At 38.9% G+C, this 23,663-nt stretch overlaps 1 protein-coding gene across 6 annotated transcripts in view; it reads right to left on the bottom strand.

Moving 5' to 3' along the window:
• The window catches only part of LOC127412023 (mitogen-activated protein kinase kinase kinase 4-like), a 45,792-nt gene extending 22,402 nt beyond the window's left edge, over nucleotides 1-23,390 (bottom strand). For 3 of the 6 annotated variants that reach the window (XR_007892385.1, XM_051648059.1, XM_051648062.1), the window contains exons 1-7: nucleotides 23,025-23,389; nucleotides 8,408-8,583; nucleotides 6,653-7,971; nucleotides 4,886-5,134; nucleotides 3,230-3,382; nucleotides 1,739-1,896; nucleotides 1,371-1,487 (exon numbers count right to left, since the gene is read on the bottom strand). Coding sequence is in view for 5 of the 6 variants with exons in the window: in XM_051648059.1 (XP_051504019.1) it covers nucleotides 1,371-1,487; nucleotides 1,739-1,896; nucleotides 3,230-3,382; nucleotides 4,886-5,134; nucleotides 6,653-7,971; nucleotides 8,408-8,583; nucleotides 23,025-23,047 (2,195 nt within the window). In the remaining variant the exon portion in view is untranslated. Of the gene's footprint in view, nucleotides 1-1,370; nucleotides 1,488-1,738; nucleotides 1,897-3,229; nucleotides 3,383-4,885; nucleotides 5,135-6,652; nucleotides 7,972-8,407; nucleotides 8,584-22,644; nucleotides 22,806-23,024 lie in introns of those variants that run through there. The other 3 variants (XM_051648060.1, XM_051648061.1, XM_051648064.1) reach the window with 3 other exon arrangements.
• Between the last annotated feature and the right edge of the window lie 273 nt (nucleotides 23,391-23,663).

Genomic DNA, 23,663 nt, shown 5'->3' with positions numbered 1-23,663 from the left:
GGATTTTGAGGTGTGTTTAGGATAATTATCCTGTTGTAAAAGCAATCCTCTTTTCATCTTCATCTTTTTTACAGATGGTGTGATGTTTGCTTCCAGAATTTGCTGGTATTTAATTTAATCCATTCTTTCCTCTACCAGTGAAATGTTCCCCTGGGCCACTGGCATCAACACAAGCCCAAAGCATGATCGATCCACCCACGTGCTTAACAGTTGGAGAGGTGTTCTTTTCATGAAATTCTGCACCCTTTTTTCTCCAAACATACCTTTGCTCATTGTGGCCAAAAAGTTATATTTGAACTTCATCAGTCTGCAGGACTTGTTTCCAAAATGCATCAGGCTTGTTTAGATGTTCATTTGCAAACTTCTGATGCTGAAATTTGTGGTGAGGATGCAGGAATGGTTTTCTTCTCATGACTCTTGAAGGTCATATTTGTGCAGGTGTCGCTGCACAGTAGAACAGTGCACCACTACTCCAGAGTCTGCTCAATCTTCCTTAATGTCTTTTGCAGTCAAACAGGAGTTTTGATTTGCCTTTCTAGGAATCCTACGAGGAGTTCTCTCTGAAAGTTTTCTTGGTCTTCCAGACCTCAACTTGAACTCCACCATTCCTGTTAACTGCCATTTCTTAATTACATTATGAACTGAGGAAATGGCTGCCTGAAAACGCTTTGCTATCTTCTAATAGCCTTCTCCTGCTTTGTGGGCATCAATTATTTTAATTTTCAGAGTGTTAGGCAGCTGCTTAGAGAACCCCATGGCTGCTGATTGTTGGGACAAGATTTGAGGAGTCAGAGTACGTATAAAGCTTTGAAATTTGCATCACCTGGCCTATCCAAACGATGATTGTGAAAAGCCATAGCTCTGACAAGCTAATTAAGGTCTGAGACCTTGGTAAAAGTTATGAGAGCTCAAATCTCTTGGGGTGCCCAAACTTTTGCATGGTGCTCCTTTCCTTTTTTTTTTCACTCTAAAATTGTACAAAATACAAATAATACACTAATATTGCTTAAAATGTTGAAAAGAATGTTTCATCTTTAACTTTATGCATTTTGGAGATCAGTTCATCTTCTACTCACTTAACTATTCACAGCAACAGAAATTTTGACCGGGGTGCCCAAACTTTTGCATGCCACTGTATAAATAATATATAATATATAGCCTTAAATTATCTTTAACACAGACTAGTTGACTAGTTGTTCAAACAACTGACCAACTAGTCGTTTATGAAAATTGGTAGTTTTGCACATCCCTAATTAGGTCATGCAATCTGATCAAACCTGAATAGTCAAAATATACATTCCTACTTTAATCAGTTTAGTGCTGTGTGTTCAGAAAAGTTAATTACTCATGAAGTGTTCTCTCAAACACACCTGATTTCATCTGAAGCAGTGCTATCATCTGCACACTCCCAGAACTCGTTGCCACTCTTCTGAAGGCCCGCATCCAGGAAGTCTCCAGTGGATTTTAACAGCATTCCAGCAATATCACTAAAAACACAAGAATACTGATGAATCCATATTCTTAGTTGCACCGTGTATAGTGACGCTTATATTGTGCACTTTCATTTTGATGTAGCTGTTGTTTTACATTTCTGCTAAATAAAATTCAAAAAATATTTTTGTTTATTTCCTGCATCAATTAACTTTATTCTTTAGACAATGTCACATATTGCTATTCTTTTAACACAATGAATGAGGAGAGAATTTGAAACAGCCAGTGCACCGGATGAGAGACTAACCAAAAGAGCTTGCCGGACTGGGCCTCTCCGCCACGGATGTATGGAGTGATGACTTTAGTGAAATTCCACTCCTCCTCCAGTAGGTTCTTCAGGCTGTGGGAGGCTTGAGGCAGCTGCTGTAACATCTGAATCCAGCTGCGCATGTAGTCAAAGTACACCTGCATGCACAGATATACACAACACACCAATGGTGTGAAGCGGGCTGAATGTTGTCTCATTTAGAGTTGCGAAGTCCGATTCGGCTCATTATGACAGCTCTTTCAACAACAGTTCAAAAAACTGATTCAGTCATTAATCAAAAGTGTTATTAGAAGTCCCTGCATGGTATTTGTACCTGTTCGATTTTGTAATAAAAATATTTACTTAAATATTATTGCTTATCACTACAATGGGTTAAAGGTGAAGTGGGTTTTTTATCCGTTTATTCAACCAATACATGAGAGGGGAAGCTTTCAGGAAACCGGTTTTATTTTTGGAATTCCATTTGATGATGCTAAGTGCGCAGCAATTACATACTTTACCTTAAAGTTACATAAATTAGGATGTTTTAGCTGTATTTAGTGTGTGTTTCCAGGTTATAACTGTCATCATAATTGAGATCCTGATCGTGTTTGGTCCAAATAAACATGATTTTTAAGGACTATTCAGTGAAAGTTTTCTGTCAAATGTAATGCTGCTTTTGGTTTACCTTGAGGTGTGAGTCCCATAGAAATTTCTCACTTCCAATCCAGTGATTTAAAAACACTTTGATGATCGGTGAATGCTTTGACTGAATCTTTAAAAAGGACTGTTTAGTCATGACTAGACACGTATACAACTCCTGCTCATTTAGGTAAGAGCAGACCATACTTTTCATACTTTTACAAATGATTTTCTAGCTTATTTTCTAACCTTTTCTACAGTAACCCCTTTTGAGATTACTGCTGTCCAAGAACCCACCAAAACATGGTAAAGAACAGAGAGCATGAACCACTCAAATGTCATGTTCCTCTGAACAACACCTGTACCAGATAAGAATAAAACCATTTTATAGATTATTTTCAAAGCATTTGCCTTAGCTCACTTTTAAATACCTCTAGACACTGGCATCCAGACTTTATCTTAAAGAACATTTTTCAGTTGAATCTGTGTGACAATTTTATCAGGAGTTTTATCACATACAAAAACAAAAATGCAATAAAAGAACAAAGCAGAGCTGGGCAAAAAAAAAAAATCCCTGGTACAAATTAGTAGCCAGAAAACACAGAGAACCACACCCACTGAGTCACAGTGAAGGAATCGTACTGTTAATCTAGATGTCAATAATATACTTATTGGTTTTGTTAATTACAAACAGTCACGCATTCATGCATTTTTGTCAAGACAAACTCACACCATGCAAAATCTGGGTCATATAACACAGGACTTCTGGTGGTAATGGTGGGATCTGTACTGGAATTTTGTGTACACATCTTCAGGCTAAATTCACAACACTAGACGGTAAAATCCCACCTCTAGCATTTTGTGAAGATCCTCCTCAAACTCGTCAATGTTGGTATTAGTCTGTAGACCCTGGGGGTCAGTGACGACACCGCGGAGCATGCACTGGTAGTACTGTTTCATCAGCAGCCCTCCTTTAAGAACCTCTTTACACTCACGCACCAACTACAACACACACACAAACACACAAATGAGTCTTTTCTGATGCCTCTAGGAATTCAGTTCATTTAGTTGTGTAGAATGTGTGAAAAGTAGGGCTGGATAAATATATAGATTTTCCCGTGCATTGTGATCTTCATTTGAACAATCTCAATATCGATTCTTAAATCCCAAGATCGATCTTACACTTTAATGTGGCAACCCTCTATAACGCAAGTAAATCACTCACATATGCCACAAATCTCACGCTATATGACTAAAAATTCTATGATTACCCACTAGCTGGTAAATGTTCAGATTTCACTCACCAGTGATTGAGTAGTATTGTGAAGTAGTAGTTATTAGCACCAAGATCTTTTAACTGCATGTTGTGTTCGAAGACATGATTCACGGATCCATATGTCATTGAATAATGTCTCTTTTAATACCCTTTCTGTTCTTTACAGTCAGTTGTTGATTAAAAACAAAAATAAACACTTACTTATAATCACACACGGATGCACTACAGAAACCATGCACGTATCAATATAAATACTTGTAAATAGTACAAGTTATCCAAGTAAACAATAAACGTAACAAAAATATAAATGCAACATAATATATATGCAATTTCAACATATTAATTGATGGAAAATACTGAATTTGAGCATTTTTCAAAACTAAAATGTGACCAATTTGATGAAAAACTAATGATATAATATAATTTGTAAAATTAATATTTTCGAATTGTACCTAGAAGAGTTGCCTAGAAGGTTCCTTTATAATTAAAAGCATTAGCTGAGAGAGAATTTATTTTATATGTAACAGACATTGTAACAAAAATGTACCCTTATGAATCGGTATCGTATCGAATCTAATCTAATCAAGAGCTTGTAAATAAGAACCAAATCAAATTGGGAAATCTGTATCAATACCCAGCCCTAGTGAAAAGCTCTTATTGGTTCAGTGGGAATCACCAAACACAGGTGGCATGAAGCATCTCAGTAAAAAATCAGGCTCAAATATGTCATAATTGTCAAAAAAATCAAATGTAAAACAATAATAGACCAACTAAGTGGTCAAAATAATGAATGAGTCACAAATATAAACAAATAAAAATAGTGATAGACTGGGCCAAATAATCAGTTAATATTCTGACAATTTAAGATTATCTGAACGGTCCAAATAGAAGAAGAGAGCAAATTATTTAATTGGCCGATAAAATAATATTATCCAAGTATAACATAATAATAATAAAACTTTTTTTAATTTATTTTTTATTTGGTAAATACTGAATAAAGCTAGTGTTCCATTTGTGTAGAAAAAAAACAATGTTGACTGTCAGCTAAATAAAATTAAATATAGGACTTAAAAACAACAATGAAGTAGGGTTAAATTTACAATCATTATTTATCTCATTAAGGCTAAAGAAAAATAAGATAAAAACCTAGCATTTTTGTTTATAAATTTTGGGCTTAAATCCATAGCCAAAGCAGTAGGTAACACAACTGTATGTTTGTAAGTAATGACCTGCTTGATGCTGAGCAGGGACGGTTCCCCTGCAGGCCTTTGCTCAAGTCGCAGTTTGAGGCACTCGTGAATGACGTTTAGCAGCACACGACAAAGCACCAAGAATGCCGGCCGGAATGAGGGCAGGTCCATGTCCATAAGCTCCTCCCACGATACCCGTCCTGACCCCGCATCCTCCTGACCGCCCAGGTGACGAGATAGCTCAGGAAGGTAGTCACAGTGCAAAGAACAACCTGGTATCGCCAACAACTACCAGAAACATTGTAACAAGAACATGAATAAAAACATTTTCAGTATATGAATCTGGTTGTGAACATAAAAAAAAGAAGGCATCGATCTCAAAGCTAATGATCAATATTACATATGCATATACTGATGCATTTCAATACTGCTCAGTAATGAAAGGAAACAAATAAAATGAGCTACAGATTCACAGTTTACATGCACAGATTGGTCAATCAAAATCCATTTAATTCAACTGTAGATTCCATATCAACTGATTAGAAGAAGCCCTAAACTCTGCAATCCGATGAAAATATCTATTTACATATGCTTCACATGTATTGCAAACAACATTTCTGCACATGCAAACAGAGGCATTTAGAGTCAACATTACCTTAGCAGCGAGAAATGGGAAAGAGTTAAGTGTAGACAGCTTCAGACTATAGTTGGAGAAATCTAGTTTTGCAGCGATGTGCTCTTCCTCCTCCAATAACTAGACATCTCTGAATGTGAAGATTGGTGGGAGAGAGTTGTACTTTACAATGCATCCACGCAAGTTATTTTGTAATGGATTGTGAAACAGAGCGATTCAGGTTGTAGTCCATAAACCTGGAAGAGAATTTGCCATGGGTTCCTTCTGGATTTTCCTATGGGATTTTATAATGGGGTTTTCAACATCTGAGAAAAATAAGGTCTGTGGTAAACATTACTTGACGATCCGTGGACTTTTGTTCTACAACATAAATTTTCATACCTCATATGTGAATTTGGAAGCCATATTGAATTGCATTATTTAAAAAAAGAAAAAACACAGCGGCTTAAAAATTCAAGTTTGAGGTATGAAAGTGTGCAATTTATGTTGTAGAACAAAATGTCCAAGTATCGTCAAGTAGTTTATCACAGACCTTATTTTACTCATAAGTTGAAAACCCCATTATAAAATAATATAAAATCCAGATGGAACCCATGGCAAATTCTCTTCCAGGTTTATGGACTACAACATAAACAGCTCTATTTCACAATCCCTTACAAAATACCTTGTGTGGATGCATTAAGTACAACTCTCTCCCACCAATCTTTGCTATGTATTCACATTAAGAGATGTCTAGCTATTGGAGGAGGACGAGCACGACGCTACAAAACCAGATTGCTCCCACTATAGTCTGAAGCTGTCTACACAACAAAACGTCCATATATCATCACGTAAGACCGTATTTTACACATAAATTCAAAAATCCCATTATAAAAAACCCATAGGAAAATCCTGAGGGAACCCATGTCAAATTAGACATCCGGGTTTACCTACAAATTGACGTCAAGGCTGAACAGCTCTATTGCAAAGGAAATATAAATGTTATTTGGATCAAACTTAATCAGATGCATGTAAACATAGCTATGGAATGACATCCACCCAAACAAGCATCCAAACAACCAAAATTACTATTAAGCCAAAAGAAACGTCTTCCATTTTCCTCCAATATGTCTCACATTCAGAACCAAACCAACGTCCTTCCAGGAACTAGAAGTTCTACAGATGTTTCTCACCTCTTGAGCCGACATGTGACTCAACAGTGCAGTTCTGGACCTCTGTAGCGATCGGTCCATAAGCTTGTGCAGTCTGAGGATCAGTTTACGCAGTCCCATTTGTTTAAGTGCCTTATCCACAAACGGCCTGTAGATGGCGGTGGGACAGTACTGGGTCTCACTGTCCAGTGGGAGGAACTCCTCTTCTGACATGAGGCGTGAAAACTTTGGCGTGAGGCAGGGCGTCTGCTCTCCGTCGCTAGCTGCCCCACTCAAGGTCCTTTCCTCCCCATCGTTTTCCGTGGTGAAGGTAACGGTAGACTCGGTCTCATCCTCATCCACCTCCTCGTCCTCGTGTGAGCATCGAGGCGAGGGGATCTCAAAGACAGGCCAGCCGATGCGGGAAAGTTCCCTTAGGCCCAGCACAGTGCCCATCACTCGCAACTTCTGATTGAGATCCTGAGTAATGTTAAGCCACAGGCAGAGCGCCTGCACTCTGCCCTGGAAATCTCGGGCAGCATACTTCTCATAGTCTTTCTGCAGAGTTTGCAGAGATGGGTACAGAGCTTCCACCGACTCCAACAGCGACATGACTCGCTTCACCTGATCAAAGGCGATTCGTTGCCTTTGCAGGTGCTCTCGGCACTCCAATGCTGAAGAAAAAGGAGCAGCAGCATCGACTTTGCCCCACGATGTGGAGGAGATGCTGAAACTAAAAGGATCATTCCTGCAATTGGTTTCTCCAGGACAGGAGTCGCTCTGTTCTGTTGTGAGGTTGCTGTCATGCTCGACTAGACTGCTATAGTCCACTTTGAAGTGCAGTACCTCGTTGATGATGTCAGGTATGGCTTGGCGGGCGGTGTACAGGTACAGGTCTTGCTCCGTGATACTACGGCGGGCGTGCCAGGCTTGCAACTCCAGCCAGATAACCTCATTGTTCTGGCCCATGAAGGCCGTGTTCTCCAGGCCTCGCTGTTCCTTCTCTTTCTTCTTGGACGACATGGAAGTGAGTTTGAGCAGGAGCCGCAGGGTCTCGAAGAACTTGAGGCGGTCTGCCGGACAGTCGGTGCGAGAGGTCTGCCGGTGGGTGCGCACAGGGAGCATGCCTAAGCTCAGGTAGGGCTTGCGGGGGTCCATGTTTCGAGAGCCAATGGTACTCGATTTAGAGACTGATTCGATCATAAAGGAGCCCTCAAAGGTTTTTTTGCTATCTCGCTCGTTGGAGCGCTGGTTGAAGCGCTGCTTCTTCTCCTGCTTATAACTGTGCTCTTCGGGAGGTTCAGCCGATCGGGCTCCCTCACGTTCTCTTTGGGGCAATGGGCTGGAGGAACAGGGCTTCTCTGTAGATGACAGAAGAGATGCAAATCAGTGACAAACAACCAAACTAAACTGTTTTTTAACTATTTTTAAAAGATTCTTTTCCCAGTCTAATTTCTATATCTACATACTTGGCATACCTCATATATGTCCTTGTTGTATAATGTGAAAGCAATACAAAAGATATTGCCAAAACTAAGATGTGGCACTTTACAAAAGCTTTATTTTGCTATGCCTATGAGTCATAGGCTAATATATCAACCATGCCGACGGTATTTGGCATTCTGGAAAAAAAATAAACAATGCCCACTTGGCTAAAAAATATCACTTGCATCAATTTTCATCAATTTCAAGGTCTTGAATGCACAACAGGTCGCTCCAGAACCTTGGCTGTGCATCGCTAATGTTAATGGGGGGCCTAAGATATGCATATAAAATTTCAAAAAGGTGCAAAGTTACCTTTGCCCTTTGACCCCTGGCTACTTCTCTGGTGTTTGTTGGACATGCGTTTGATCAGCCGGGGAGTCCGGGGAGGGGAGGTATCATACAGAGTCTCCTCTTCCTGGCTGGGCTCATCCCAAGACTCATCCACCTCAGTGTTCTCCTGGGACGCATATTTGGATGAGTCCTCCGGCCTGCATAGGAAACAAATGTGACAAGATTATGCCATAATGCAACAATGAACTTAACAACAGGCACTACAGGCTCAGCATGGATTTGCCAAACTCCACTGTGTAAACCTTATGTTACATGGAGTCTACACTGGAAGTGACTCACGACAAGCTGCAACAGCCTGAGATTATACATACTGCAAGTGTTCAGACTGCATATCACTTAAGAATGTTCACTAACCACAAATCAGACTTCTGCACTTTGTGTGTGGCAGTCTGTTGCAGCAGTGTAGTTTTGTTTCTTTTTTTATTTCTAGTCGTCTTCTCTCATATTCCTTTATTGTTTTGTGTTGTATTCAGTTTTTTTTCTATGCTTCTGCTGTAACGCTTAAATTTCATCTTGAAATTTGGGGATGAATAAACTAGTATCGTAGAAACAGAAAACAAGTGAATAAGTATGTGTCCTACATTATTTGTAACAGACACACTATAATTGCCTTCGCATAGTCTATTTCAGAATAGGGAAATAAGTAAACACAATGCTAGTATGCTACAAGTTCAAAATGGTTAAATTAGTAGGCCACAGACCATAAACATCACCAGCTGGCTTTGATGTAATGGTCAGATGTTAATTATATTTGTGACAAATAAAGCTGTAGCAAACATATTACAAATATGTTAGGCCTAATTGTAAGTAAAATCCCATAAAACCCTTTATCCCGCAGACAAAGAAACCAACCAAACAGACTGCATTTGCTGGGTGGGGGGCGGCATCACTTTCACAGATCACTTTCACAGTGGGGTCAGACTTTGGTTGTCAATCTGGGATTTCACTCACAAAGTGCACTGAGAGCAAAGCCGGAGTCATCCATCTGCCCCTTACACACACATCTGTTCCAAACCTCAGTGAGCTTCCTCTGGAGGCAGCATTTTAAGACATCATAGGTGCGCTCCCGATGCAATGGCTGTTCCAAAACATAGGTTTCTTAATTATGCTGCCTCATAAAATACCTCGTTTTAGACAAATTTTAAGGTAGCATCGTATGTATCCTTCCCTGGGTAGGCGTTCCCAGAATGCAACATGATGAGCTCGATGGAAAACTAAATCCAAGATGGCGGACGAAGAGAGAGAAATTTGGATTATACATAAGGTCGCCAACCATCCCATAAAATACGGGATCGTCCCATATTTAAAGATAAAATTATGCATCCCGTATCAAATCATTACGGGACACGATTTGCCCCATATTTAAGCTGGTCAGATGGCGTCACGGTAAAATCGTTCCAGATCGCTAATTTAAACTTCCAACAAGTTGGAAAATTTGCCTACGGTGGGTAAGGGACCGTCTGAAAAGTCCACACATTGTGCTAAAACGTGCTAATACTGTGTAGGGTGTGGTAAGGGACTGTCTGAAAAGTCCACAAATGGTGCTAAAACTTTTTTCTATATAAATGTTCAATAAGATCAAACAAACAATGTATGAATACAATCAATGAGTCATAAAGACAAGTGCAGGTGAAGGGAAAAAAATAAACAAATAAAGTAAAAATTATAAAAAAAATACGTATATACCTACCAAAATGTATACATAAATAAGATAAAGACAAATAATCTAAAAAATAAAAATAAATATTTTTAACATATAAAAGGTTTTTTTTTTATTTATTTTTTTATAAATCATGGGTCAGAAAAGTTCTCATTTTAACATATAAGAAAGGATATAACTTTTATTAATAAAGCATATTAACAACACGTTTATTGCTAAAACTGTGGAGGATATGGTTAGGGGTCGTGTAGAGGCGCCTATGTACAGCGTTCCAAATCGCTCTCTTATGAGGCATCATTTCAGTAAGGATGCTGCCATTGAAGACAGCTGCCTATGTAGGCAGGGGACAGCAAGGCAGCTCACTAAGATATGGAACAGAGACATAAAATCACCCAGTCCCTCAGGGAGTCTCCAGACCTCCCCAAAGTCCATCAGACACCTGCTGCATAGCATTGAGGCCCTCATGCCAGAACATTCAACCTGATACCACCCACCATCTGCTGCCATTTATGGACACCAGTAGAGAACATATAAGGTTTCTGCACCATTAATGCAATATGGATGTGCAAAACTGGCATTCCAAAACTTGGAATGAACTGCCACATCCCCACACGGTTCTACACCAGCACTGTAGAGAGCATCCTGACTGGCTGCATCTCCGCCTGGTACGGCAATAGCACTGCCCACAACTGCAAAGCCCTGCAAAGTGTGGTGCGAACTGCCAGACACATCATCGGAGGTGAGCTTCCCTCCCTCCAGGACATATATACCAGGCAATGTGTGAAAAAAGCTTGGAGGATCATCAGAGACTCCAGCCATCTTAGCCATGGGCTGTTCTCACTGCTACCAACAGGCAGGTGGTATAGCAGCATCAGGACCCGCACCAGCCTACTTCATGACAGCTTCTTCCCCCAAGCAATCAGACTTTTGAACTCTTGATCTCTCACGATCAAAATACATCAGCACTGCACTTTATTAATCTTATTATCTCACACTGGACTGTCATAATTATCTCTCTCTTAACAACACACTGGCAACTGACTATCAACCGACAGCCTGAATGTCAATACAGTACAATACAACCTACTGTACATATTATATATACTATATATACTATTTTCTATTTTATAATGTGTATTCTATATTGTGTGTATTGTATACTGTACATTGTATGTTATTATTTGTATATTGTGCTGTGTAATTATAATTATTAAAAATGTATATTAGATTTTAAATTATGTTGTGTAAATCTGAAGTTTATTGTAAATTGGTATATGTCTCATCACTGTCACAACAGTGCTCATGTTGCTTGGAACTACACCCAAGAATTTCACACACTATTGCACTTGTGTATATGGTTGTGTGACAATAAAAGTGATTTGCGATTTGATTCAAACGCATTTGAACATTTGAACTACTTTTCAAAATCTACTAGTTGCTGAGTGACATGAATGACTAGTTGGTCCTGTATAATTAGGACCAACTAGTCATTTAGTTTCTGGTTCATCTGGCCCTGATCGGACACATTTCTTAGGAGGCTTTTTATATAAGAAACGCAGCAGTATATTTTTTAAGGAATGTACTGGGACCCAACAAGTCGCTGTTACAGTAAGGCACTTACAATGGAGGTGAAGGAATCCAGGCCATAAACATTAAAATACACAGTTTCAAAAATACAGCCACAATATTGCGATGCATATTCGTTAGAACAATCTCGATTTCGATTCTTAAACCCCAAGATAAATCTTTTACTTTATGCAACAACTCTCTACAATGCAAGTAAATCACTTGCATATGCAGACATTTTTCACTCTATGAGACTAAAAATGTCTGTGATTAACCACTGCCTGGTAAACATTCAGATTTAATTGACTAGTTATTGAGTAGTATTGTGGCAAAGAAGTTTAGCACAGAGATCCTTTCACTGCCTGATGAGAGTAAAAGTTTGGTTTGACTCATTCTGTGTGTCCAAAGAAGAGAGCCAAGCAATCCATATGTCTTTGAATAATGTCTCTTTTAATACCCTTGCTGTTATTTACAATCAGTTGTTGATTAAAAACAACAACAACAAAAAAGATACATTTAATTCGAATCACATAGCACGGATGCACTAAAGAAATAGTGCGCGTCCTCTCTCGTTAATATGTGCCTACTTGCTGATGCTGGTAGTTCAAAAGAGACAGTACCGATTAAGCACGTGTTCTACATATCAATGTAAATACTTGTAAATAGTACAAATTATGCATGTAAACAATAAATATTAAACAACAAATATGCCATTACACGACATATATTGATGGAATAGACTGAATTTTAAAACTTTTCAAAAGTTAAAATGTGACCAATATGACAAAAAACGAATGGAAATATTATTTTTCAAATTGTACCTAGAAGGGTTACCTAGAAGGTCTCTTTATAATTAAAAGGATTAGCTGAAAGAAATTCTTTCATATATGGACATTGTAACCAAAATATGCCCATATGAATCGAAATCGAAAATCCTGCATCAATACACATCCCTAATTGTGACCCTTTCCTATTATACACACTGCATGTAATTTGATGGGTGTCCTTTTTCAATAACAAACATGGCATTGACATCATTTCCAAAAGTCCAACCACTGAGACTGCTGGAGTAAAGTCCAAATATCTTTGCAAATTAAGCACTGATTGTGTAATGTTCCCAAAGCTTCACACTGAGCAAATTCTATCATATGTAAATTATGTCTGCAAAGAAAGCAAAATAGTTGCACGCATGCTGCAGCATTATTGTGCAAAAGTTTAGCTCAAGCAGCCAAGTGAAATACAGAACAGCCTTCTGGGAGAGTGACAGACTATTTGTGTTTGAAGGTGCAGCTCTGGGCAGAGCCTGTGACCAAACCCTTCAGGAATGACAGAGGAAATGCTGAAATCACCCCAGCTCTGGCTGTTTGTTTGGTTGTCATGACGTATCACCACTGAATGCTGCTTAAGCACTTGAGCAGAAAATTCTAGAGAATTCAGCCTCAGTGCTATCACCCTGCTGAAAGACAACCAACCCAGGGGAACATTAAGCCCCTACCACACACAAAAGCAACAGCGTGTTGATTTATGATAGCATATGGAGCTCAGGTCCACTGAATAGCACGTCTAAGTTTATCAAGAACGGACTATTCAGCAGTGGAATGTAGGGCCATAAACAGTGCTGACCACATCTGTCTCGCTGCAGTAGCGGCCAGTAAACTCTGACCCCACCCGCCACTGGTGTCATTGTCAGAGCTTGCAGTGTTCCATTGTGTGCGAACAGCATGTGGTCGAGTCTCGGCATCTAATGGCTGGTTGCAGCTAGCGAAAGGCTCTGTTAAAAACATAATCTCTTCATTCTTTTCACCATTTTGAAGATATTTAATATACTCTTAGATATTTCCGTATTTACCCTGAAATTGCTTAAAAAGAATAAAACAAAGTTATGTGCATTTTCTAAGTACAGGCTAGGAAATGATCATAAGCAGAAAATGGAAATAAACAGCTTCATTTTTCAAAGGATGTTAACAGTGGAGGCCAAACCAGAGAGAACACCATGTCACCGACAGCATGGAACAAATAATCAGTCATGCCACTAACTTATGTAACTTTGACATGAGGCCTTGATACCACTAGCATGTGCACACACATTCACACAATTCTTTCACTAACAAAATTCCTTGATCCCTGCTGAGCTACTGATTGATTCATTGATTGATAGAGGCCCTGCAAGACACACTGAAGGCCTGATTGGAGAACAGTGCCTCTGTCTCCATTAAGTTACTAACATAGGTCCACACATTACTTTTTCCCACGTACAATGGAAATATGCCCAAAGACATTGTTAGTAAACAACTTCTATTGCCTATAATGTACTCTAGAGTGCATGGTGTCATGTAATTGATATTTAATATTTCCTAATAGACAAGAGGCTTCAATCTTTTTAAGGAACAAGTGCAATGGCTCTGGTTTCACTTGAGTCTACAAACTAATTTTGTTTGTTTTCAAAATAGCTATTTTGTGAATGTCACATTTACATTTATTAGGGAGTATTTCCTATTATACAACAGTTAGTTTCGGTCCTCGAATCTGATTGGGCGAGAAGCGTTCCATCATCAGCACTGGGACTCTTTACTGTTTGTATCATTCCTCTTGTGTTCGTGGCGTTCCAAACATGTAAGAGCAGCACAGATTTGTAAGAACAGATAGATCATTAATCCCTGTGATATTAAACATTTGAACCAGCAGGTGGCGACAAAAGACCATCTTGTGTGTGCTAGGAGTGAGTTGAGCTGACCTTGACAAACTGTGTGTCCTCAGTGAGTGAACAAATTTCTATGAAATCACCCGGAATTGTCTCTCACTCTATGATCGCTCAGAATACTACTATAATATAGCTGAGAAATAGAGTACAACTAACAGCTTCAGCATTACTCCCGATCACAGCTGAGAGTCCTGACAGATGAAGTAATCAAGCACACTCAGGGCACCTACCTGATATGAGTTGGGAGAAGACATAAAATGTCAACATGCGGAGGAGAGAAAGCTTTCTGTGTCTGTGTCAAAATAGAAGTTCCACAAGAAACTGGCATTCTCCATGTTTTCTCTCCAACAACAAAACACTTGAACGTGCATGAAATACTCGTAGGATAATTCAGATAGCACATTTGGCGGCATCACTCCATGATTGGAGCAGATTACTATCACACTAAGGAATAGAGTTAAACTATCAGACACAGGTAATCACATGCTCAGTCACTCTCTCTCTCTCATACACACACAGGTCCTTGTTTCTTCAATAACTTGTTAGAAACAGCCCAAGCTGTCGTTACAAGTTCTAAAGTGTGGTTTTCAAAATTAGTAACGGAGGCTTGGGCACATCTTTCAAACTAGAAATGGCAAATAGATCATGTGGCGTAAAAAATTAGTTCCACACACAAGAGTATTTTTTGGCCAGTCTTTAGTAGGGCTGAAACGATTAGTCGAAGTTATCGGGAACATGTTCATTGTCAAACAGTCGTTTGATCTCATTTAACGTAACGTGAGATCACATTAAACTCTAATGATGACGCGCGAGAGCAGCACTGAAGCTCACGTCTGACTGAGGAGAGGAAGAAAACAGCTCACAGTCCAGATGCAATCTAAACTTTCCAAACAGCTTCAGGTTATGTAGATCACAAAGTATGAGGGAATTATAATGCAAAAATACAAAATAAGTAAATACAGAAGCACTCTCGTTATGGAATAAGCAGAGCCAGATCTCTAAAGGAAACACCCCGGCGCTACATCTTAAAATAATTTATATTTAATGTGTAAAATAATACGGAAGCAGATCATGTAAATAACAAACTCCGAAACTGGCATTTCTCTGTGTGGTCAGCGCCTCTTCTATGAGTTGCGCGAATGTCCCGATCTATTGTGGTATCTTAATATTGTATAAAGAATTATTATATTTATAAATTTCTTCCCTGCGTTTTCATTTAGTTGGACGTTTGTATTAATTGTTTATTTTTCACTTGTTGCTGCTTGAACTTTAATGAGGGGAACACGCGCTAGCTCATGAGAGCAAGAGATGAAAGCGGAGAAAGAGTGCATGTTTCTGGACTCTACAGGTGCTACTTTTGTTAGTGCTGTTTAATCAGCAGATATTTAATAAATATGTTTGAATTACACCACATCTTTTAACTCACATTATTTCTGAGATGTCTATGACCGGCGGAGAATGAGAAGCTACCGCCATGAGTGATAATAAGGACCATTTCACAGCCTGTGCTGTTTTCTCTTTGCCTTGTTGCGAGTGAAATGCCACATTAACAGTACAGTACAAAAACTGTTCATATTTGCCATACCGCTCCCACTGCATCGTTCTTAACTGCTGAATCAGGTTTGTTGTCTTACAAGTGCCTTTTGCTTCATATGCGATCGGTTTGTGTGATCGGCCAAATTACCAATCACCGATCGAATCATAGGACGTGAATATCGGCCGATACCGATCGGTGGCCGATCGATCAGAGCATCCCTAGTCCTTAGTTTTTCCCTACTTATTTATTTACTTGTTCGTTGAACTGTTGTATAAAAGTAATATCACATTCACAATCGTGCTGCATTGTCTGTCTATCCATATATCATCATGGCTGTGATTTACCTGCTGTATTTGGCCTGTGGCCTCGTGCCTACGGCCGAATCACAGCTGTGCTGATAGCTGGACATACAACACTCTTGCTTGTGTGATATTGCTTTAATACAAATGCATCGGCCATAGGATTATTTAAAGGAATAATTCACCCAAAAATGAAAATTTGCTGATAATTTACTCACCCTCAGGCCATCCAAGATGTATCGGAGTTTCTTTCTTCATCAAAACAGAATTTAAGATTTTTAGGATTTCATTTCAGGCCTTCTCCTTTAAACAATGCAAGTGAATGTACTAAATTTTTTGACGGTCCAAAATGCATTTAGGGTGCATCAAAATAATCCACACGACTCCAGTCGACAAATAAAGTTCTTCTGAACCCAAACGATTGATTATTTTGAGAAACAAAACAATACTTATATACTTTTTAACTACAAATGTTCGCTTCCGTACATCTCTGTGACGCGCGCTCATGAGAGGGATGACGTAAGCTCGTTGGTAAAGTCACGCGGTCTATGACTGGCGGAGAGGAGGTGACAAGAAGCGCGTCATGAGCACGCATCACAGAGATGTACGGAAGCTGGATAATAGCAAACAGTCACATTATGAAAAGTGAGTTCTAGGATTGTTCAAGCAGCCTTCCTATAATTTTAAAACTAACCACTTCCTTTGCTCTATTTCCCATCACTATGCCACAGATTCATACAGTATAATTTCCTGTGTCCACATAATGACCATTTGAGGCCACAGGACAGAATAAATGTGTGTGTATGTGTGTGTGTGTGTGGGTGGGTGACAATAAGCCATAAGCATGCAAAAAAGAAAGGAATGTGTGTTGCATGAGGGACCAATGACAAACCTCGTCTAGTCAACTTCTGCACAGAGGACTCAACAAGGGCAGCTTTTCTAACCTCCACCCCTGGTGCACACCCCAACAGGACAATTGAAAGCACAATGGAAGGTATTATGTGAGAAACTAAAGACTGTTTTGGGAGTTTGGAAAAGCAGTCGCTTCAGGTTGATGTGTTACATCTTCCTGTAGACAAGCTGAAAAGGGGACAATATGGGCTGAGTCTCTGCTGGGCAAAGAGATACAGGTGCCTGGCTAACATATAAACCCAAACATACTAACTTCACAGCCTAAATAAAGAACTTAGTGGAAAGAGCAACAAGAACCATGAAAAGAAAGGAACTAGAAACCCTTTTAAATTCAGTTTAAATCAGTTGTTTAAAGAAAAGGTTCACCCAACAATGAAAATTCTCTCATTTATTCAGTCCTCATTTTGTTCCAGACCCCAAACATCCCTTAACTTCTACGGCTGGGTGATATATTGCATTTTTAGGATATGTTATAGATTATTTAGCCCAGTTGCCAGTATGACATTAACCTACATTGTGAATATTGTGATTATTTAGATGGGTTTTTTTTTACCCACTCATGTCACGACTCGTGAATATGAGAGCACTAAAACAGAAAGCCTATTTTAATAGCGTATCTTATTTAAATCTCGAAACTTTGATTCATTTCTGCAAATTGTTTTTTTCGAACTCTCCATTTCAGTTAATCGGTTCAAAATTTAAAGATTAATTTGCGCCAAAAATGTTTATTGAAGTCACTGTGTGGCATTTTACATGCTTTTAAATGTTAAGTAAAAAAATTAAAATAAACAAAAGTAACTTGCTGTTTATTAAAGGGATAGTTCACCCAAAACAAAAATTCTCTCATCATTTACTTACCCTCATGCAATTCCAGATGTGTATGACTGTCTTTCTTCAGCAGAACACAAACGAAGATTTGGAAGAATATTTCAATTCTGTAGGTCCATAAAATGCAAGTGAATGTGTGCCAATTTTTGAAGCTCCAAAAAGCACATATAGCCATCATAAAAGTAATCCATATGACTCAAATGGATTAATTAATGTCTTCTGAAGTGAAAGGCTAAGTGTAAGGAATAGGTATTTAAAACTTTTTTTACTAAAAATTCACGAGGTTTGAGGTCATGCGGCCTCTCGCATAACGTGAGTGCATTGGCAAGTTCAAGTGAGAACTGACATGTGAAATACGAGAAAATACAGAAGCACAGTGTTGTTTACGACAGAGGAGCATAGACATTCATACATAGATGCATCATTCGGCTTGTTTGGATACATCAACTGCGGCACCATCTTGGAATGGTCAACAAGGAGAGTTGTTTGAATCGGTTTGAATGTAAGTGAACGGAGGAGATGCCTCAGACCAAGCTCCTTGCTCAAACTGCAGCATAAACCACTTTAGTGTGGAACCAGTATCGCGGTCCATAGGAATAGCTGCTAATAAGGTATCTACGCATTAATATCTATGCTGAGGAGGCTTACGCGCTTACGTCACACAGAGGCAGTTTGAACTCGAAGCGAACATTTTTTGTAAAAACAATTATTTACATTAATTCACTGGAGTCTTTTGATTAATTTTATGATGGCTATATGTGCATTTTGGAGCTTATAAAATTTGGCACCCATTCACTTGCCTTTTAAGGACATACAAGGCTAAGATATTCTTCTAAAAATCTTTGTTTGTGTTTTGCTAAAGAAAGAGAGTCATACACATCTGGGATGGCATGAGGGTTAGTAAATGATGAGAGAATGTAACTTTTTGGGTGAACTATTCCTTTAACTATACTATGCATTGTTACATTGGTGCGTATAAAAGCAAACTATTCAATATCATTCTTCCTTGTGATCATGTGAAATTTTCACAAAATATCAAAAAGGTGGGAAATATTGAGATATTGAAATTAGAGAGGACAATCCAAAGATTTGCACCATGGACTATGCAGAGCAATAAATTAATGAGATCCAGCCATGGGTGCCTCCAGGACGCGAGGTCAACATTCTTTTAGTGTGCCACATCCTGGAATTGAGGAATGTTTGCGGTCATAAATGAACAGGGATGGGATTTACAGCATGCAACACAATGATATAAAACGTCCAAACATCAGTTATGCACATCACATTATACAGCCATATTGATGACAGATGATATGCTTGTTGACTGCAGAATAATGAAAAACAATCAATAGCATTGATAACGTCTAATAACATACATCACAGCATCATACCTTTAAGGATTCCAATGCGTTTGGAGTCAACAACCATGAACTGATATACACAAGCTCTTAGGGTTGCCCTCGAGTCTACACACAAGGTCAAGAAATACTTTATTGCCACAGTGTGCGATTTCAACCTCTAAATGCCATGCACACTGATTTTACAGCCCACCCCACGGTGATCCAGTTCACATGAACTGCACAGACAAGGGATATCATTTAGTCACCCTTATGCTGTTCCAAACCCGTATTACATATTTTCTTCTTTAGAACACAGAAGGAGATGTTAGGCAGAATGTTAGCCTCAGGCACCATTTATTTTCATTGTATGGAAAAAAGATGCAGTGAAAGTGAATGTTGACTGAGGCTAACATGCTGCATAGCATCTACTTTTGTGTTCTGCATCAGAAGCAAAGTTGATGACAGAATTTCCATTTTTGGGTGAACTATCCCTGAAGAACACATGACAACATCCGTCATTGTGTATTCTAAAGAAGTTATCTCTGCCCTTAACACTTACCACTGAATTCAGCTTATCATGAAAATTTACTAGAAAAGTGGGGATGGCAGCAAAAGACACAACAAGGCATTCTTGAGAAGTTGTCGCCCGGGAGTTCAGAGTAAACACAGTCTGTGACGTTGCGTGGGGTCGTAAGTGACAAGAATATGAAAACACACTCTAGAAAACATTCTCCAGGTCTTTAAAAGCAAAGTCTCATGCACAGAGCAGGGTGCAAACAACTCTTTCTGCACCTGATCTGAAAATGAAGGACTTAAAGGGATAGTTCAACCAAAAATGAAAATTCTCTCATCATTTACTCACCCTCATGCTATCACAGATGTGGATGACTTTATTTCTTCTGTTCAACATAAATGAAGATTTTTAGAAGAATATTTCAGCTCTGTAGGTCCATACAATGCAAATGAATGGTGGCCAGACCTTTAAAGCTCTAAAAATCAAATAAAGGCAGTATACAAGTAATCCATAATGAACTTTGTACTTTTTCTGTAAATCTCCATTTTCACTTTCAGAATGTGAAAGTGGAGATTTATAGTAAAAAAGGACTTTAATATTGATCTGTTTCTCACTCACAACTATCATATCGCTTCAAAAGACATGGATTTAACCACTGGAGTCTTATGGATTACTTTTGTGCTGCATTTACTTGCTTTTGGAGCTTGAAAGTTCTGACAACCATTAACTTGTGTTGAATAGACCAACAGAGTTGAAATATTCTTCTAAAAATCTTTGTTTGTGTTCTGCAGAAGAAAAAGTCATACACATCTGGGATGACATGAGGGTGAGTAAATGGTAGTGCCCGACCGATATATCGGTATATTTTACCGATATGCGCCGATATGAAAACTTTTTTCAGAACATAATGCAGAAAACAATGCTTTAGAATTGGTGTCATAGCGTAGTTTGTCCAGCAGAGCGAGCTCCAACTCAGAACTGACGGTGGCTCTGCAGACAGGGCGGCGTTAAGCAGTGCGGAGTTCAGCTGTGTGTCGGTAAGTTAACTAGTTTGTGAAATACATACTGGAAACTTAATAAATAATGACCCCATCATTTTCCCTTTTCAATATAACTAATATAACGTTAACCCTGTCCCTGACAACCATGTCACTCATGTTTATCACATCTGTTTGTTATGTTAGCCAGCTATAGTTTGTCAGTGCTGTCAGTAATATAGCAGATTGAAAGGTAAACATCAGAGCATCTTTTTGCAGCTCAGCAGACAACGGTGCGTTGGTGGATTGTGTCTGTTGAGTGCTGATTTCACGCTATGTTGTTACCTAGCTGGTGAGACACAATGCTGGAAAGTAAAATAAACAATGTCCGTCTTTTACTCTCCATGAAAACGAGCTTATAGCTAACTAGCTAATCACGTAGCTACTTTCATTGCTTGTCATCTGAGTGGAAGCTAATGTGTAAACATGTATTCACCAAACTGTTTTGTTCAGGATTCACAGTTTGGTACCCCCTTCAACCGAACAATTCCAGTCGTTGCATTTATAAAATGTAATATTTAAAGGTCTGGTTTTCCACCGTTGAAAGTTTCCCCTGAACTTGTATTGCAAAATACGGTGTAACACAGCTGCTTATCTGTTTATCTTGACTCGGTAGCATTAATATAGTCAGCATTTGACTGATACTAAACAGTAATACTGATGTTTATTTAGCTATTTATTTTATTTTTATTTATTATTTATTTTAATGGTCAGCCTTTGACTGATACTAAACAGTAAAACTGATGTTTATTTAGCTGTTTGTTTTATTTTTATTTATTCTTTATTTAAATGGTCAGCAATTGACTTATACTAAACATACAGTACTGATGTTTATTAAGCTATTTATTGTATTTTTATTTATTCTTTATTTTCTCAATGTTCATTTCTAGAAATTGTTGACAATGTATAATAATAATGTCAAATATTCTTTGATAAAAATATTTGTGTAAGAAAGCAGCCTTCTGAGTACCTTTGCATAGTCATATCGGTGCAAAATCGGTGAACAATCCACATAGAAAAGGTCTGTTTTCATTCCAGCTCAAACATTAAATATATCGGTAATCTGTGAATTTTCCCTCTGTAAAATCAGTATCGGTCTCAAAAATTCCATATTGGTCGGGCTCTAGTAAATGGTGAGAAAATTATTTTGGGGTGAACTCTCTCTTTAAATGTAGAAGCTAAGATTTGAAAGGAATAAACTGCCAGAACAAGCTTTGCAGTGCACATAGGTCAAGGGGCAAAACAGCAGTTCATAAGCAATGTAAAAAAATACATATATAAACATAAACATTACCCGACTACAACACTAAGAAATCCGATGTTCCACGTCAAATCCGATCATTCCCGCTCAATTGTGCGCAGATTAGTTATTTCTGGGAATTGCAAATCAAACATTTCCCCATCTTCCCAGTTGTGTGTGTTGTGTGTATGTCAGTCTGACTCGCAGGGCTCGTGATGAACTTGCTTGATAGTGTCCATTCAATCACGTCTGTTGCATTATACCGGCTCCCGGCTCACCGTCCGAGTTCACTCGTATGCGTGAGTTCTATGCAACCGAAGCAACACCGGAGAAATGATGCAGATAAACTTTAACCGACAACAAAAGTTTATAATCTCACCTAGACAATAGGACTGGACAGACTGTGATGCATCCATGCAACGCTGCATTTAAACAATATACAAATCTAAAATTTTAGTAGCAGGATGCAGAAAGTGAAAAAAGGGAACACAAACACACACATTCACGAAACTCGCGCGCTAGCTAAACACAACGATCTTGCAGACAGACGCACAATCCCTTTACCTTTTCCACAGGTCCGTTTATTTCCATTAACGCTGAGCTTTTCCCACAGAAACAGATGCAAACATGCACACGCTTTCTTTGATGCAGCGATTTTCAACGCTTGGAAAAAGTTTACAACTTTAACGTGAATTCTTGCTTAATGTTGCGCTGCAAAGCGGGATCACTTTGTGGCAGGAAGCGCGTTGGAGCGGTTTCGCGCATGCGCAAACGTCGCACCCACTATAATATCGATGGGAGCACTATTTGGCAGCGTGTCCTGATCCCGGCTGTGTAGTTGCGTGAAAGCATACAGACACACACACACACACACACACACACACACTAAAAAAAAGCTCAAACACGCATATGCACACGCACTGGCTCTGATGCGCTTCTCGTACCTGATTTCATCCGGAGGCTCCATAACCGGAGCCGAATCGACGGAATGCTTCTTTCACCGGTGCATGAATCAAAACATGTCCAGGAAAATACAGACTGACTTTGCAAAGACAGGTGTGTGATACGAGTCCCGGTGCACACTTTCTTACTCTATCCGTCTGCAGAGTTTAGGCTCGCCCGTGTGTGCACTGACGCCATGTTTCCAGCGAGCCGCTGATGAGAGAGTGACACACAATCTACGGCAGCTCGTGCAGTACACGAGATCCGCCACACCGCTTCCACCCACCGGATCACGGCCGCCCCGGTCAGTCGCACCTAGGAACTGCAGAAAAACAGACCTCACAAAAGATTTATGTTCCAGTTCTGCATGTGGCAAATCTTTTTTATTATTTATTTATTTGTTTTAATTATTATTATTATTTTCTTCTAGGGCACATGGGTGAACGATTGATATTTATTATTATTATTATTGTTATTATTGCTGCTTTTGTTGTTGTTAAAACATTGAATTATTATTAATAATAAACATTTATTGAGAACATGTAAAGAATATATTTTAAACTATGTGTTAAGTGCTTTTGTTAAGTGCTTTGCATAAAGTTTAATGAAATAATAAAATAATATTAGAGATGCACCGATAT

Source organism: Myxocyprinus asiaticus, chromosome 21 (genome assembly GCF_019703515.2).
Source record: "Myxocyprinus asiaticus isolate MX2 ecotype Aquarium Trade chromosome 21, UBuf_Myxa_2, whole genome shotgun sequence".
Lineage (NCBI taxonomy): Eukaryota > Metazoa > Chordata > Actinopteri > Cypriniformes > Catostomidae > Myxocyprinus > Myxocyprinus asiaticus.
The sequence above is the reverse complement of the archived record's forward strand: the minus strand, read 5'-3'. Positions and strand labels throughout refer to the sequence as shown.